Raw genomic sequence first — 19,144 nt, 5'->3', positions numbered from 1 at the left:
TGCCAATCTACAAATTCGCAAACCCATCACGTAGCCACATGTTGTGAGCTTGGATATCCACAAAATAGCCAACCTACAAAGCTTGGTCTGCGTTGGTCTGCTATTTTCGGCATGCAACACCTTTGCACAATGAAGTATACATTAAGCATAATTCTCTCAGACTGTAGGCCATTGGGTGAACCTGTTTCCTCTACAAGATTGATACGTAAGCACTGGCAAATGTTCAAAAGTAGGGAATGCATTTTTCAATGAGGTTATCCTGCCCAATTTAAAATAATTATTAGATAAAAATATCAAAGTTCCAGTAAAAGTATTCTTTTCTATAATTTCACACACGTTATGTGGGAAATGATTTATTCTGTGCAATCCAGCGAGTCAAATGCAATCCGATGTGAGCTACTTACTCAATGCTGTGCTTAAATAAGTGCTTCTAAAGCAAACCCCAAAGTTATACTGAGATGTATTGAACATGTCTTGAGATGATGCTGCATTTGCTTGTAAGAAAGACAGAACCCTAATAATGCTGAAAAGGAAAATGCTCTTCGCTCTCTGCTTGGATCAAATGTTCGAGTGAGAGAGAGAGAGAGAGAGAGAGAGAGAGAGAGAGAGAGAGAGAGAGAGAGAGAGAGAGGGGGACAGAGAGAGAGCGAGAGAGAGAGATTTGCTTCCTTTTGGCATTGATTTCAGCAGACGATGGGGGGATGGCAAAAGTTATAAATAACTTTTAGCAGCTTTCATACAGGTTATACATAGGCTACTGAATGTGTATGTTTTCATGTCTCTCTCTGTCGTGCCAACTGTGAAATAAACGTATAGACCAGGTTTTTCAGGACAAGGACCCCTTAGCTGAGAGCGAGTTGAAGCAAGGACCCCCACTACATATTGTGCAGTATAAAATTGTGTTGCAGACTTTTTCATAGATTTAATAGATAGCTTCATAGACTAGTTTGATAGCAACATAGCAGTTTTGTGTAAATGTTTTTTGTTAACGCATGATCTTTCTATGAATATGTTGGATTCATGTTTGTGTATTTTCAGACATTTAACCACTTATACCCTCAATGCTTAGTAACTTGACCTTTTGGCTTTGTACTTGGTCTGCTCTTTTTTCCCTCTACACCAAACCTCTTTGCTGGAAATAGCCGATCTACGCGACGCGTTGTGAGCTTTAATACATCTGCTATTTTCAGAAACATTCGTTTCAAGTGGTTAATGTAAAAAACCCCATGGTAAAGAGTCTATACCATGCTTCTATAGTAGGCAAACCCACAATGCAATGTTTTATTTTCATGAGTGTTGCGTGCCAACGTCAGTAGCATTACAGTTACATAAAGTTACATAAAATATGAGTGGCAAAGAAGCTGAAAACCTACCACTTCCATACAGAATGGGAGGAAGACTTTCACTATGTCCCATTCCAAGTGTGTTTGCTTTATATACTGTATATAACGTCAGCATCGCTATTCCAAAGAAATGTGGAGAGACATTTTCACAATTCTCTACATATTTTTCAATGGTTTTCTTTAAGTATTTTAGACATTGAATAATATTCTTTTGGTCGGTAGATCTTGTTGAGCTGGTAATTTTAAATGTAGTTCTCAAGTCAAAAAAGTGTAGGCGCCCCTGCTATAGACTATGGTCAGTGGTGTGCATGGTACAGTCACAACAAATCATTCTAGACAGGCTTTAATATAAAGTAGAAAATAGCAGGTCTACAAGCTCACAACTTGAGCTTATATATCGGCTATTTTTAGCAAAGATATTTAATGTAGGTCGAAAACAGCCCTGAGGGACTCCGCTAAACAGTCAACAGTACTAACATTCCTTTAAAAAAGTTGCATACACAAAGCTGCCTAGTGTTTACAAAATTGGAACAAATAACAATACCATTTTAATAAAAAGTAAATAACACAATTTACAAAAACATGGTAACAGAGGGTTAACAAATAAAAACAAGTATGTAAAGAGGCGATGCAGCATAGATTAGGTGATTTATGGAAAGACTTTTCTGAACAGGTGTGATTTTAGAAGTGATTTAACGATTTAAAACCGGGAAAGCATCTGTAAATTTGGCTCTCAAAAATAGCAGATATACAACTCGTGCCGCGCTGGGAGCTTGTACATCTGCTTTTTCTGAACATTTTAGGAAAATCTTGAGTCTATGAAAATGATTGCATAATTTAGATTTTCAGATGGGGGTCTGCGGCTAAATTCAAATCATTTTGGGGGTCCTTGGCACGGAAAAGTTTGAGAGCCACTGATTTAGAAGGCATTTGTAGAATCGGCCTCGGGTCTTAACACGATACAGAATCAGCTTGTTGGATAGCCTCAGGTAGCACATTCCAGTGGTAGAGGCTCACAGGGAGACAGAGCTCAACAATATGAGCCTTGAAGGTTAGTAAAACAATCTTAAAATCAATTCTAAAAACAAAAGGGAGCCAGTGAAGAGATGCCTGCACAGTGGTGATATGAGCTTCTTATTGTTGGTCAGAAGCCTGGCAGCAGCATTTTGGACTAGTTGCAAACAGGAAATTGATTTCTATGTTAGATATGTAGTGAGCATTGCAGTAATTGAGGTGATATGTGATGCATGCATAATTACCTTCTCTAAATTGGCAATGGATAGCAAGATTTTTTTCCTTTTTCCTATGTTTCTCAGTTGGAAGAAACAAGTCGGAACATCTCTTTAACTCTCTCAGTGCCAATGAAATAAAAAAATATGTTCATACTGTGCCGGCATTGTTTTTTTTTTTTCAAAGTAAAAAAAAGTGCTTAGGAAGCGAGATACAGCCTTTTTCAGTTATAAGTTAAACAAGGAGTGGATGGAGCTGCAAATCTTCAGATAATGATATCTTGGGTTCTGAACATCCCCCCCCCCCCCCCCCCCAAAAAAAAAATTAAACTCGGGATTTTTCGTTGTTGGCACTGAGGACATTCAGAAAAAACTTGGGATATCTTGTTGTGTCGCACTGAGAGAGTTAATATTGTACTTTTGATTTAGCTTTTTAGCCCTTTTTCTCCCCAATGTAGTCGTTATGCCAATTGATTCCTACCCACACACTTGCTGTGTTGTCACTGCTGTTGTATCTTACTGATTCACCTGCCAGTGAGGAGACCCCACCGGGAGAACGTAAAGCCTTCATCCTACTCCTCCCGCCCAACACTCCCTGCTGACAAGCGCCGCCCCAGCCCGTAGGATTACGTGCAGTGACAATTATCACCCCTACCACGAGCCAATTGTGTTTGTGTAGACGCCCGACAAAGCCGGATGCACCATGGTGGATTCTAACCCACAACCTCCGCGGTGGTGGGCAGGCACTTAAGCACTGCGGCAGCCGAGAGCCTGTTAATTTTGTACTTTAAAACAGAGATAATCTGAATACATTAAAACACCTTTATTTTTTGCAACTGGTTTCACGTTAATCAACAAACTGCCCAGATCATCTTTGAGAAAGCTTGGGTAAGTACTGGGACCTGACAGTTGGTGTGGCGCTCCACCTCGGCAATCTATCTCCCAGCGGTCCAGTGCATTGTAAAGGCGATAGAAGCCCTTGTTGCTCAGCTGATACCGACAATAAGTTCAGATTTTCTTTTCATGTGCATGAAAACATGTTGAGCAAGCCAAGCTCACCAATGCATAACTAGTGTGCTGAATCACACATATGTACGTATATTTTCTCTTTCTCTTCTTCGACGGTGGCTGAGGCATTTTTGCGTGCGGATAGGATACTGGCAGCAGCGACTACTGAAGCCAAAATGCTGTGTTGCTTGCCATGTACTGTAGCCTATGCGAGGAGTGACCTGTTATGCAAAGTAGCCATTTGGGTACTTGGCTCATGAATCGAGGGGGACACGTTCTAGCGTGCACGCGCATGCACATTCGTACCGTACCTGCGCGTGGGAAAAAAAATTACACCACACCGTGGTGTCGTGCGAAGCGGCCTGTGCACCCCTGCCTTTCCCTCTACACCAAATCTCTGCAGAAAATAGCCTATCTACAAGCTCACAACACGTTGCATTGTGAGCTTGTAGATGGGCTATTATCATCGAATAATCACCTATTATGACATGCGAAGAATTGGGACGCTATAGGTTTCATGTGGTCAGTTTGATACCTTTTAAGGTAGCAGTTAAGTGAACAGTAACTCATCGATACCAGATGACCATGCTAACCGGTCACGTGAAATTATGTAAGGGATGCCATGCCTTCATCCAGCTCGGGTCACAGTCTGCCTCAAAGGATGTCACTGGATATTGCACCCAGCCAAGTGTAAACAGGGTCAGACCCTGTAAGCTCCATGTTTGGTACAAAGAACCTCATAAAACTAACTTTAAGGTTGACATACATACTGTACTAAAATAGCATGTCAGAAAATATGACTGTAGTATCTGAGACGATGTTATCAGGAGAAGAAAGGAAGTTACTGTAGGTCATCGTGTTGCCCTCTGGTGGTTGTTTTCAGAGTTTATTTGCAAAAAGTATAAATCCGAATAACATGCAGAAGCAACACAGTACTTATTCATTCATAAAGAGGAAAGGAAAACATACTGTATGTCCACTCAAAGAATTTCTCTTGAAAGTAGATGGCAACAAACCATATGCATTTTGTGTGTTCATGTTCCTGAGACTCAGTTGGTTGTATAGCCAATGGCAAAGTAATGTTTAAGACATTTGAGACGACAACAAAAAAACGGTTGTGTGGGACATATTTCTTTTGGTACACTTTTGATGTCAAATTGCAGTTTTATTAGTTATTCTCCCAGAAACAATGGTTTGAACTGCATGAGTGGGGGGCAATTAATTTTATTACTTACAATATAAAGCATTTCAACTGTATTTGTGCATGAGCTCAATCACATTTTCATTGCTACACAATCTTAATGTATAATGCCGATATAGGTCACTGTGCAATGTCGTGCGTGTTGTCAGCATGTCTTTATGGTGATGTCAACATTTTAAGAGGCTTATTTTACGTGCTAGATCAACCACTAACTAAAATAAATGTGGTATTTTATGAGTGTTGTCAGATACCCTGCAGACCATATATTATAATGATGAAAGTCACAAGAGCCGGATTATTTACAAAGGGTCGTGTTATTTACAAGACGCTGAGGCTGCGTCTTTACTTTGGCACCATGACACAGCTCCACATTTTGTTTTTGCCAACGCTACACTGTCTCCATTAGAAAGATCAGATTTGAACTCTTTTCAGCTGGATGAAAGAAATATTAAATTCTGTGGTTGATTCTCATTTTAACAGCCGGTGAACAACGCAGATTTTATCATTCCAGTGGAGATTGATGGAACGGTTCACCAGGTATGTACAGTACACACATTATGCGTTTTCAACCTTTACCCGTGTTCCTCTTCATGTTGTCTGCCTATTCCTGTTCATTCAGGATAAACAATATGGTGCAATATATTGACAGAACGACGGAAATAGAAGTCACACTTTCTTTGCTATGCTTCCTGTCTCACCCCCCAATCAAAATAGCTTTGAGACCCCTGCCGTGCTAAAGCAGGGTAGGTGTCAAGTAGTGGTGTGGTGGTGTTTGATTTGTAAAAAAGGTGGGGACATTTTCATAAACTTAAGCCATACCTTACCAACCTTATCTTCATATATTGTATTTGGTCCTCACTAATGCTCATTAAAAGATGGCACCATTTCTGTCTACTGGCTCTGTGTCCTAGAGGTGGACTATAGTCAGTACAGAACATGCCTACCAATAACATTATCGATTTCGATTCCAAGCTGATAGAAACTATAGCCTTTCTCTTCCTGGAAAGTCAGCATGCTATAATGGAAGCCATTGTTCTTGTATTAATAAATAAAAAGTTTGAAATCTTGTTTGAAATGACCAAACCTGCCTACCGATGATGAACTTTTGAACTATCCACAGCCCTTCTCTGAGACACAGAACAAGTTGACAGAAATGGTGCCATGTTATAATGAGTGAGGACCAATTACATAGCTTGAGGAACTTGATAGTACAGGGCCCCGCCTCTCCATTGGAATCAATGGACGCGGCCTCCCTGTTCTATTCTGTCACCCTATTACTTTGAATGGTGTGCTCGTTCTATATAGGAAGTTAGGAATGGTGTGCTTGTTTTATATAGGAAGTTAGGTTGAAAATGGATGAAGTGGTTGTTTAAAATATACTTCTTTGTACAAAAAACGGCAAATAGCCAATCTACAAGCTCAGGACGCATTGCACTGCGACACGTTGTGAGCTTCTAGATAGGCAATTTTTAAAAACTAAACTAAAATGTTGACTTATTTTGACACATTTTGAAAATTTAGATATTATCAAACATATTAGACAGACTCAGTCTGACCAGAAGCAGGGATAAAACATATCCTCACGAGCAATAAAACTGAAAAGCGGAGGCATGGAACCCTCAACAACCCCCCCCCCCAGAAAATCCACCCCTGGACACTACCCTACGACCAGTAACCAAAATATATATTACGTACGTATCTCTATGACTATACGGTAAGATGGTGGTGCTCTCAGTGGTAGCTCTAGTAATGCTGTCGCTAGTTACCTGACAGTAGCCGTCTCTGTTGACGGCTTCCAGCAGCAGGGAACTATTTCCGTGGCCTGACGACATGACGAAACCCTGGATGGCTTCTCAGAAATCACCGGCCATCAATCTCAGGCTGTATAGTGCATAATATGCCCAGCTCAGTGGCCCTGGGGGAATGGCAGCGACTATTGGCTGGTGGCTTTAAATGGTAACTGTGACCCCGTTGTGCCGGTGCCTCCCAGGAAGACAGAAGAGCCTTGTTGTGTGGAGGGTTTGGGTCTGTTTCAAGTAATCCAGGATAGGCTTGTTTTTTAAAAAGGGGGAAAGCCTATTCGGGATAACTTGGTTCAGAACCAAGACCAACGGCATCATAGTGGGAGTGGATCTAAGATAAATAAATACAGGAAATATCCTTTCATTGAAAGTTAGTTGTATAGCTGTTTTTTGTAAAAAAAATATATATATATATGCAAAAAAAGTAAAATAATAATAATGTAAAAAAAGGTTTATGACTTGAGGAGGAGGCAAAGGATGTGAATATATTAATAAAACATCACCATGAAATTAATTAGTGTTTGGTCAATTATTTTAATTGAAAGATTAATAGATTCATACTTATTGACGTTGGATGATATCAAAGAGAAATTCGGGCATGTTTCTTAGGATGACCCAACACATCCCTGTTGATGGATGTTTTGAATGAGCCGTGGGGTTTACTAATGTTGACAATATGTCTGCCTGCAGGTGTACGTGTTGAAGCGACCCCATGTCGATGAGTTCCTCAAGCGGATGGGGGAGTTGTTTGAGTGTGTTTTATTCACCGCAAGCCTATCCAAGGTGAGATCGCTGATCTAAATGTGACTGCATATCGCTGCCAGACAAGCCATTAAACGGTCGTTGATAATCTCGCTGCTGAGCATGGAAAAATATATTTTCTGGTTGTTTTTTTGTTATGCTTTGAATGGCAGGCAGGCTATTTTCCCCCAGCTCTGATTTACTACTGACCTACTCACACACACACACACACACACACACACACACACACACACACACACACACACACACACACACACACACACACACACACACACACACACACACACACACACACACACACACACACACACACACACACACACACACACACACACACACACACACACACACACACACTAGTAGTGTTCTAGATGTGAGTGCTTTGCACTGATTTACAATCATTCCCTAACCCCCTAACCTGACCTTCATCTTTAACATGTGTAATGTTAAACCACCATGAACCTTTACCTAACGCTAATTTTGGAAGGCTTTTTCTTCTCCAATCTAAACACCTCCTTCAGTCCATAAATGTATGTATACTTAATTCAAATGTTTCATAACTTTCTTTGTGAGACCTTTGAGGAGTCGACAGGTCTGTTGTAATTAGTTTTCATTATCTTACATTGTTGTTTTTGTTTGTTTTTTTATTTCTTTAACAAATCCCGCCTACAAAATCTGTGTCCTTTTGTTTTATGCTTCAGCAATTTTATACATGCATGCATATAAACACCAAACTCCAATTATATCCATACAACACAGACACGCATGCACGCGCGCACACACACACACACACACACACACGCACACGCACACGCACACGCACACACACACACACACACACACACACACACACACACACACACACACTAGTAGTATTCTAGATGTGAGGGCTTTGCCCTGATTTACAACCCTACCCCCCTAACCTAACCTTCACCTTTAACACGTGTAATGCTAAACCCCGGCTTAGCCTAATTTTGAAAGGCTTTTTATTCAGTACATAATTATATTTATGTATACCTAAGACTAATTCTGAATCCTAACTTCAATAATTAACGATGTTCACAACCCTTTTTCAGACCTTTGAGGTCTCAGTGTTGTTGTAATTAGTTTTCATTATCTTACATGGTTGTTTTTTAATCTAACATTTTACACCCACAATCAGGCATTTTGTATTTTTTTTTATGCTTCAGCAATTGTAAATAAACCCCAAGCTCCAATTATAGTCATACAACACAGACACACACTTAAATATAACCATATAATGTAATACACACACACACATGCACACGCACACGCACTCGCACTCACACAAACACAAACTGGGTACTATTTAAAGACGGTTTCACATAGTGTTTGTTTTCCCCTGCTGGCAGTATGCAGATCCAGTGTCCGATCTGTTGGACAAATGGGGAGCGTTTCGGAGTCGCCTCTTCCGTGAGTCATGCGTTTTCCACAGAGGGAACTATGTCAAGGACCTGAGCAGATTGGGTCGAGACCTCAACAAGGTCATCATCATCGACAACTCCCCAGCATCCTACATCTTCCATCCGGACAACGCTGTACGCTGGCATTCTTTTTTTCCTTTTTTCTCTCCAGTACTTTGACACAGAAGTGTTAGTTTAGAATACTCAAATCTGTGATAGTTTTCTACAATTGAGTAAATTGAGTATTTTTCTCCCCACAAAAATGTCCCTAAAGGAGCGTTACATTACCTCTATCTTTGCCCTCATTTAGTGTATCAGGATGTATGAATATGTATAGGTTGGATCCTGCAGAATATGTGCTAAGGTACAGTACATGGAGTAGTTTGTAATCCTTTCATGCCCTGTGTTTCCCATTCCCTCCAGGTTCCCGTAGCTTCCTGGTTTGATGACATGTCGGACACAGAGCTCCTGGACCTCATCCCATTCTTTGAGAGACTAAGCAAAGTGGACGACATCTACGATATTCTCAAGCAGCAGAGGACTTCCAGCTAACACAAGCAGAGAAAAAAAATCGCAAACGAAAAGATTCACCAGCGACTCTTCGTCACGGGGCCACTGCAAGCTGGGAGTGGCGGCTCCACGTTGCTTCCCACCACAAGGACCACAATGCAAAAAAAGATCAGAAAAGAAAAGAAAAAGTGCATCTTAATGTCATTTAACCACTTAAAGCCCATATACTTAGTTGACCGGTGTCCCCCAGTGCTCTATACTTGGTCTGCTCCTCCCCCCCCCCCCACTCTACTCTAAGTCAAAAATAGCTGTATTTTTGCCAAAATCGAAATATAAAAATGGACTGAGATGTATATTAACCTGTGGCCAAGAAAAGAACACAACACGGTTTCATGTGCCTTGATCTGAAGCCAATTTCAGGCCAATTTTGCAAGCAACTGAAACTGCTTTAGAAAAATGTTATAATAGGTAACTCTACTCTTTTTCACTGGCTGTTTTCTTTTTTTTGATAGAATAACATTTTAAGACTGAAGAGAAGGTTAAACGACTTCCTAAGAAAGAAGCCTATTTGCAGTGCAATGCAGCTGGCATCTTGGTCAACTTTCACTATTCTATTCCCTCAGCAGAAGTTGTGGCAATATGGACTTTTTTAATGGTGGCATAAACCTGGAATGTGTAAAGGCATTGTGCCAATCTTCAAGTGCAACTGAACCCTCGCAATCCTTTTTATTTCCCCCCTACAGTACATTCTAGCGATCGTTTTTTTTTTTTTAATTAACATTTGAACAAGTCCTTCCATAGACAAATAACAGTTTATTGAACACTTTTTTGTTGTGATGGACTGAATTCTTACCTAAAAGTATGTACTTAAAGACAATCAACAGTTCAATAATCGTTAGATAGATAAGCTTTATATAGATTTATTTTCAACATCTCATACTTCACTACAATATGGACATGTTGATCAAAAACACTATATGCACCTTTAGCAGCATTCTGTGCCAAGCAATGAACAACACACCATTTGTGGCCAAAAATGCCATATTTAAAGCTAAGAAAAAAGAGATATCTTTTCATGGTATTTGACATGAACGAAAAGGCAAGCAGGCAGTAAACCACCATGGTTGAATGTAGTTCTTATAAACTACAACACATATGATTTACCATAATCACTCAGCCCTGAAAATCTGGAATAACAATATTAAGGTATTATGACCATTTCAGCGATTATATGATGCCCGTCTGACTCTCAGATTAGGTCATGATCTTGACTGATCGCTTTTTAATCTAGACTAGACTTTTTTTGTTGTTTTTAATCTTGTTGACTACATACTTATCAACACACGTCTTGGAGAAGCAGTGTTAAAGACTGGACATTCAAATCACTCAGAAGATGAACTGCCAGCTCTCTCCAGACGCAACGACTGCAGACCCGTTGGACTTCTCAGCATATCTGAGTGACTAAACAAAGTGCCATTTTGGATGCGGTGAGATTATCTTTGTACATAAATCAGGATTTTAGGCAATCTTTTTTTCTTTTTTTTTATGAATGCCATGTTGAAAGATGTAATGTTTCCCTTTTTTGTTTTTAGATGAACAGATGTCGGCAAAGGAATAAAGCGGTTCACCCATTGATAATGCAATGATGATGATTATGTCTGCATGGGGAGGTAGAAATGGTTTGTAACGTGCAAATAGAATATCTTTGAGGAGTGTGTACTTGCGCGCGCGTGTGTGTGTGTGTGAGTGAGTGTGGCGTTTTGGTTTCAAAAGACAATTTGTATTGTCCCCATTGTTAGAACTTGAATGTGAGCTCCTTGTATTGTGTAACAACAGTTACTGTAAGTGTACTCAAATCACAGCCTCGTCATCAGTTTGATGGGTAAAAATGTGTAGCAGACTATTCCTAGAGACTAAAATATTGAGTGTTCATTTAAAGGTGGTGGAAGTGATATTTCTTTGTTAAAATAAGTCTTAAAGAGCTCTTTATTCTGATAGTATTCATTGCTATAGAGTGTTCCTTTAGTAACAGGGGTCTCCCTATCTCTCCAGCTCTTTAATAAACAAGTAAAAAATATATAAGGATTCAGGCCGGGATACCAATTTTATCCAATCAGGAGAGAGAAGGATTCAGGCCGGGATAGCAATTTTATCCAATCAGGAGAGAACTCGAACAAGATACTGTACATGATAAACAATTGGAAGCAATGACACAAACAATGAGCAGACAACTAAGCCTGGAACAGGAACAAGCTGGTAAATTATCTTTGTGGGGTTCATTCGCCTGATTGTGTAAAATTGCCATCCCAGCAAATTATATTTTCTGTTTATTAAAGAGCTGGAGAGACGGGGAGACTCCTGTTACGGAACAAACACTCAGTGATTAGACGATCAGAATATACCTGTAGAGCTCTAACAGAATGTACCTGTAGAGCTCTAACCTTTTTTTTTTTTATTACAAAAACAAATCACTTACACCACATTTAACTCTTTGAGTGTACAAATATACACTCTTGGGAGTTCCAAATGGATGGATAAATTAACACCCAGTCTGTTGATGTGCGTATGAATGGATGGATTCCAGTGTCTGGGTTTCAGTGGGACTGTGTCAAATGTGAGTATTTCCCTTGGTTAAAAAAGAAACAAAAATAATAACTTTGAAAATACGTAACTAATGTAACCTTTTATGAAATAATGATTTTAACTTTTTTACTGTATGCAACAAGAGTATTAACTTTGACACTCAAGTAAAGAAAGTGGCCTACGAAAATGTGTTTTGAGTTTAAGTGGCTGCTGACGATTCTTCATGTTTGAAAACAAAAGACAGCTAAGGCGAATTTGTACTTTGCATCAATAAAGCGTGTTTTATTGAAAGAGGACAGATTTTCACTACCCTACATTTTCCATACAACCCTAATGTTCAAGACAACATGGATGCACGGGCAACAAGTAAAATGGAAAAATGGAATATAGACTTCGTATGAAAACATCTTTCGTTCCCCATTAAGTTGAAATATCAAGACCCTTCGCCTTTAAGTAACTAACAACTACACAGTAAAATTCCCAGTGTTAATTCAACTCTTGAGAGTACAAATGGAACCAAATGGACCCATTAACACTCAAAATTTTCCTGCGAAGTCATATTCAACCACATCTCTTTTGTAAATCAAATGATTTTGGCCCAATGTATTTACATTACAAGCCTTTTTTTTATTACGAGACAGAACCCCTTTCTTTCACACAACCTTGAACCTTGACTCATCAAAAATAAAATGTAAAAAACAATGACTATACAATGGACAAATGATGAAAAATACACAAGACACTTTTAAAGGTTAACGGTCATTTGTCGCAAACCAGGTTAAATTCCAAAATCTCTCATAGTGGTTGGAACCCCTATTAATTTAAAACTCAGCGAAATCTAAGCTTGAGATGCAGGAACAGCTGAAAATTATTAATGGTAACGGCTGCTGTCTAGAGAAGATTAGCATGGTATTTTAATATGGTAATAACCTCAAAATGGTATCCTCTCTTACTATAAATAATAGAAATCAGAGACTCACCACAACAGCCACACAAACCATGCTGTGATATATGGAGTAATTGCACAGAATGAAGAAATGCATCATAAAATCCTCAGCTAATTGAATTAGTTAGAAATGGATTTAAATGAACACTGAGGACTTTACGGTGTACATTGCTTAGACAGAAACCTGGTGAATAAATATGTAATAAGTAATATGCACGTTCTAGTTGAGAGAACATCTCAAGTTTAGCTTCTACCCTCAGCAACCCTGTAATCAATCATTCTTAAAATCTACTAATGCAAACTGGTGAAAGTGCACAGCAAAATCCCCGTGTTAATTTAAAACTGAGAATGAAAGTAACTCTCAAGACTTAAATTAACAATGAGGATTTTGCTGTGTGTCTGAATTCACTTGGCTTTTTGAACCCCATTAGGAATTTCAACATGACACAGAAGCATGGACTGTATCAGCTCCGTTTACACAAAAACAAAGATGTAGAATTAATGATAAAGAATAGGAATAATTCTTGCTTCTTGAATAAATCCATACATTTGTGTATATAATGTAGCCAAATTGCCACTGATTTTCTTATGTCAAAAGCCGTTCAAGTTCACAACTTAGGCTATATTCAATACTTGGAACTTTTAGCCTTTGTATTTTTAACCAATAAAGGTGTCAGTTACTGTAAATATAATTTATAAGCTGACGTTTCAAATCAGACAATGCTGACTGTCAATTTGTTTTTAGATCGGATGTAAGAACTTTTAATATGCACAAGATTTCCACTTGTTGAAAAAGAAAAGAAAAGAAAGAAACTTCCATTCATTAATTTAGTAAAAACATCTTAATTTTAGCCACTGCTGCAGTGCCTCTTCGGTTTCACATCTTGAAAAAGTAAAAAACAAAGAATCCCTTTTAATGAGGTGATGACACTTTGAAGATGACACCGTCACTCAGGGATCACCTGCGAAATAAGAGCAGAGAAGAAATGAGCCTGTGAACTGGAGAGCATCCATCAGTATGCCTGGCCTTATTCTGTCAAAACACACACTTGTTTATGCTGCACTTGATATATGTTTTCAGTTTCCATTACACAATAGTCAAAACATTTGAAGATAGTGTTGAGCCCTTTTCAATCTGATGTCATTATTTTGGGCACGTCATTATAGGCAAACATTTTCAAAATGTTAAATCATTTAAAAAAATGTACAAATGTTTTCAAACAATAAACAAAAATAGCAGATCTACAAGCTCACATGGCGTCACATTAACTATTTTTGCTATTTTCAGGTATGAAATTTGTAACCAGATGAATTGACTATTTTCACCGTTTTTTTGCAGCACCGCTGTACGACAATTTGACAAAGTATAAAACAAGGCTTAAGTAGTGTCATGTCAGACATCTCCGCCTACTAATATGTCTGGTGACGTCTAACAATGAATGGGCTAAAACTGGATGAAAACATTTTAGCTTCACAGAAGTAGTAATTGTTCGTGTCAAATTGTTGAAATACTACATATATAATTGATATAAAAATGTGTTTCTGGATTACTTGATTAATCGAAAAAGTAATTCATACAACAATTGCTTAGAAAATAATCGATAGTCTCGGCCCTATTTCAAAACTCATCACAAACGATAGATGGAAAAATGGGGGCATTTAAGGCCAAGTGCCCAGTATTGCAGAAAGGCAACCTGAATTTTGGTCAATAGGTGCTTCTACAAATGCCATTCTAGAAATACTTGAAGGGTCAAGTACTGTGATACTTTTCCAATGGCTTGCATAGCGATCTGCAAGGCCGGGGTGGGGTCCGGACTCATTTCATCTTTGGAAAGGAGTCAGAACACTCTCTGAACCACACACCATACCGCCTTAGCTATCGCACTGACAAAACTCACTGACCTTGACTCTGCACGTTCAGTTATTGGTCACTAATCACTTCCGTTCCGTTTCCGTTTAGTTTTGCGTTCAGTTTATAGTCAAGTACTTTTGTACAACAACAAGTGTACACCCCCCCCCCCCCCCCCCACACACACACAAGTCAGACGAATGAACCTAATACTCTCATTAATTGGCAACATAATAAAACTAAAAATAGTTTACTATCCTGGCCTAGACGCATCACTGGATATCTGTTCCAGATCACTTGACCTCTATGCCCATGAATAGAGTTGGATCATAAATAAAGAATTTAGCACATACAGAAGCCAGCAAATGTATATCTTGCCTCGGGCTTCAAGAGAAATGTTATGTGATGCTGCAGAATTCAACCATATTGAATTCTGTTATATTCCCACCATGACTTATATCAATCAATCACAACTTAATTTAAAATGCAATACTGTTCCTTTTACATTAAGTGGAAGTGCACAAATGAAAAGTAGATAATAATTGAACAAAGCACAATAAAATAATTGAACAAACCTACAATTTATAAAATTGTGATTTAGTTTAATTCATTTGAAAGGAGAAAGGAGCCCTATGGTGCAAAAGGATACACCATAGGGCTTGATCTATGGAATAGTGCTTTTACCGGGGAAACACTGTATTATAGCAGCATGTTAAGAAAATAATCAGAAGCAAGTCCATGTTAATATTTATAAGCAAGTGCAAGAATCTTAGAATCTATTCTAACTATCTGGCAGACAGACAGGACAAGAGTGATGTGAGCGATTATCTCCAGTTAAAACTCTGGCAGAGATAGTGAGTTGCAGACTGCATCATGACATTTACATTAATTTAGTAGCTGTCAAGATGTGTTGGTGTGTACAGCTTCTTGTATAACTAACCTCACCATCCAAGGCAAATTCCTCAAATATACTTGATGAAATAAATTATGCAGTTAATGTAAAAGTTAATCTTTTTCCCCATCTAGTGGTGAGTCTTTGAATTACAGAAATGGAGTGACAAAATGGCACAACTCTGGATAAACTCAGAATGTTTTTGTCTTATTCGATGGCTGGATTTAGACACATTCAAAATATATGGTGCCTATTAGACAATCCATTAAATATAGAATTTTATGGCATCATTTCAGCTCGCAGAGGGAGTTTCTCTCATGATCACAGCTGGCGTTACCAATGTAGCAGCAGAGCCTTTAGTGAGCTAACATGCATACACACTGGACATTAATTAGTGTCATTGAAGGCACCTGAAGTATTATGTGACCTGGAGAGGAAATCAAATCAGCTACACATTTGGGGTCTGTATCTGTGTTCATATTTTACTGCTATAATATGTAACTAGTAGTAGGCTATATGATGCGTCTGGATTTCAGTACACTGAAAACAAGCAGTAGCCTAGCCTACACTTTATTGTTGTGTCACAAACAATTCCCTTCATAGTGCTTTGGTTTCTGTTTGCTGGCCGCACCCAGTAGGGTTACCCCCAGGAGGCCTACAAAACCCTAACCCTAACCCTAACCGCACGCGGAAGCCAATAGTCGGAGTGGTGAGATGTCTGAATGGAGAGTGAACACCGCTCTGGCTTACAAGGCAACCAGCATAGGGCATTGCAATGGTGGCCATTTTGTGGTGCCACAAATCGAAAGCCCATTAATTCTTTCCACAAAGATTTCCGAAAATATTTATATTAATTATTTTAAGCCTAGAACCAAGCCATTAAAAGCATTATTAAGCCTAACCCTATTATTAGTAACTTAGCCAACTGAACTGTGGAATAAACTCATTTGCAGACTACCAATTTTCCTCCATAGTAGTCTAAAGACTCACCTCTTCAGACTCCACCTCATCCCCTAGCATGTCGCTCTCCTCGTTCCCCCTCTTGGTAGCTTACTATGCAGATGTATCTTGGTTACTCGTTCTCATGTTTTTGTTTCTTTGATTAGTTTTCTTTCGACCACAAATGTTAAGAATGTGATTGGTTTGACAGATGCTATGTTCACTGAATCACTGTTTAACTGGTATCCAATTTTCCTATATTATTTACCTTATTTATTGACAAGAGCCCATGCTTGCCCGCCTTATTCTGATTGTGTACTTCCATCTGTGATGTGAGTTGTTTGCATTTAAAAAAAAAACATTTTTTAAATTAAAAATGTTTTTGAAAGATTTTGCCTAAAATGACATGCCAAAAACATTGACGCCAGTGGTTAGTATCCATAAAAAATGAAGATGTAATTTTGCGTTTCACTCACTCAGGACATGGAGCTGTGCACTGCTGGTGGCTTTTCCTAAGGTGAACTCCACCCTGCCGTTCATATCCAGAGAGGTATGTCGCAGGGTCAGTCTGTGGACAGTTCCCATCCTCTCGATTCGTACTCTGGAGCCAGGCTGCAGAGGGGCCCCGTTCAGGCTCCACACCGGCGCTTTGAGGATGGGCACTGACACTTCGCATTCAAAACAGGCCTCTTCAGGGGCCACAACTTCCACGTCTTCCAGCTCCCGGACCATCGTTAACGCAGCCTGGGCTGTGTTTGGGTGAGAGAAAAAGGAATAACAGTAAATTCCTATAACAATAATAAGTTCATGGTGAAATGTTAGTGAAATGTTTGACATGTTGATATTTAGTTGGTTGTTTTTCCCTTGTTGGAGCCAAGACAACATGAACCCTAGCATTGATAATTACATTTACATTTTAGTTTCTGCTCCTAGTAAAATAAGGTTTGTTCCTGGATTTAATTTCTATTCCTCCAAACGGTTAGGAGCCCTGACAGAGCTAGAATATTTACTAACAACAAAAGGATATTAACTTGTCTCATACTGGTAACGCATTTATCTTTTTAGCCAGGCGGCAGGCCTAATGGAACACTTGGTTAAGGCCATAGTAAAATATATACATTAATAATAATAATAATAATTTCAACAAACTCATTCTGGTCATTGGTACAGTCAAAACTGTATACAGTGGTCCTTTAACCACTTAAACCCTATTACTGGAGTCCCCCAGGGGACGATACTTGGCCCCCTCCTTTTTTTTTACCTCTACACTAAACATCCATCCATACACTAAACCTACAAGCTCTTGACGCGTCACAATGCAACACATGAGCTTGTAGATCTGTGATTTTTTCCCAACGTTCGCCTATTATGATATGCCCATAAAAGGGACACTGGAGTTCATGTGGTTAAGATTAACAGCAACATGTAATACACTATTAGTGCATTAGTATGTACCAGTAGATGGCACTTAGATATTGTTTGGTGAGTTGGGTTTGTCTCATGGTGGTTTGTCTATGGCTGTTATGGAAAATGTGAAAATAGCTTAGGGCCGACTACATCTCCTGTCATAAAGTCACGCACAAATGCATCCCATTACAACAATTTTATGCAATATCAATAGTCTTTTGTAGGCAGTGTAGCCAAATGTAAGCCACTCATCAGTGTTGTGAACAATTTCACATGCATGCACTGTATTGCTATTATATTTCAGTCCAATAAATTGTCTTTTGTTCAAAGCCCAAATGTAGGTGTGAAAAAGTCTCTTCAAACTAAATGAAGGAAAGAAAAGACACCCTTTCTTTCACATCTTGAGAATGAAACGACACAAGGAACAGCAGTTAGGAATCCTTACGAATTCTACTGAGAAATAGCCTACTAGCTCAGGTTAATTTCAAAACACCATAAGGTGAATGTATGACTTTAATGAATGTACAGCTGGCAGGTGACACATTTTAGGAAGGAAACCATGGGACGTATAAAATCTACCTTCCGCCAGGCTATGATTGGCTCTCGGGCCGGACTTTAGACATGCCTGCTACAGAAGTTTCCTTGTGTTCCTGTGATCCTGCATTTTCATCTAACTGCTGTACTTTTGTAAGTTAAGTACAGTAAAAAAAAAAGAAGAAGAAAATAATCTTTAAATTATAAGAAATCTCCTACCTTCTACTGTGAGCTTTGCGGAACATGAGTATTCGCCGACCTGCACGCTGTACGTGCCCTCGTCATCTAGCGCCACCTGCTGTATGATCAGCTTGCGGTAGCCGCCTTCGCTGCAGATCTCGAAGCGCTCGCCGGGCAGGACGACGTTGTGGCCTTTGTACCAGCGGATGCTACACCTGGGGTTGGACACAGTGCAGTCGAGGAGCACACGGCTCTTCTCCACCGCCGTCTGGTCCTGCAGAGGTTTCACGATGTTGACAGGAAGCTCTGAGAAGGACAAACCTCAGTTTATATTCATGTCCACACACAGTTGTGGGCTGATGAAAAGTACTTATAATTATCTTTTCATTATTAATATTATTTACAAAACTTGACATTTATTGCCAATATTGGCTTGATTAGACAAATGTGCTATAATAAGTATTACTAGAATACAAAAATATTTTTTAGGTAAATTATTCAGATTACATTGGAACATTGTAAACTATTTCACAAT

At 39.1% G+C, this 19,144-nt stretch overlaps 2 protein-coding genes across 10 annotated transcripts in view; one reads left to right on the top strand and one right to left on the bottom strand.

Moving 5' to 3' along the window:
* ctdsp1 (CTD (carboxy-terminal domain, RNA polymerase II, polypeptide A) small phosphatase 1) overlaps positions 1-12,158 on the top strand; it is a 30,262-nt gene extending 18,104 nt beyond the window's left edge. The window contains exons 4-7 of the mRNA XM_084084862.1: positions 5,262-5,318; positions 7,274-7,366; positions 8,719-8,904; positions 9,193-12,158. Coding sequence (XP_083940988.1) covers positions 5,262-5,318; positions 7,274-7,366; positions 8,719-8,904; positions 9,193-9,321 — 465 coding nt within the window. The 3' untranslated portion in view covers positions 9,322-12,158. The remainder of the gene's footprint in view (positions 1-5,261; positions 5,319-7,273; positions 7,367-8,718; positions 8,905-9,192) is intronic.
* A 957-nt stretch (positions 12,159-13,115) lies between these two features.
* The window catches only part of obsl1b (obscurin like cytoskeletal adaptor 1b), a 47,660-nt gene continuing 41,631 nt past the window's right edge, over positions 13,116-19,144 (bottom strand). For all 9 annotated transcript variants that reach the window (XM_084084848.1, XM_084084850.1, XM_084084852.1 and 6 more), the window contains 3 exons: positions 18,649-18,915; positions 16,965-17,237; positions 13,116-13,770 (listed from right to left, as the gene is read on the bottom strand). In XM_084084848.1, coding sequence (XP_083940974.1) covers positions 13,760-13,770; positions 16,965-17,237; positions 18,649-18,915 — 551 coding nt within the window. In that variant the 3' untranslated portion in view covers positions 13,116-13,759. The remainder of the gene's footprint in view (positions 13,771-16,964; positions 17,238-18,648; positions 18,916-19,144) is intronic.

This window comes from Gymnoscopelus microlampas, assembly GCF_963454915.1.
Source record: "Gymnoscopelus microlampas genome assembly, chromosome: 17".
NCBI lineage: Eukaryota > Metazoa > Chordata > Actinopteri > Myctophiformes > Myctophidae > Gymnoscopelus > Gymnoscopelus microlampas.
The sequence above is the reverse complement of the archived record's forward strand: the minus strand, read 5'-3'. Positions and strand labels throughout refer to the sequence as shown.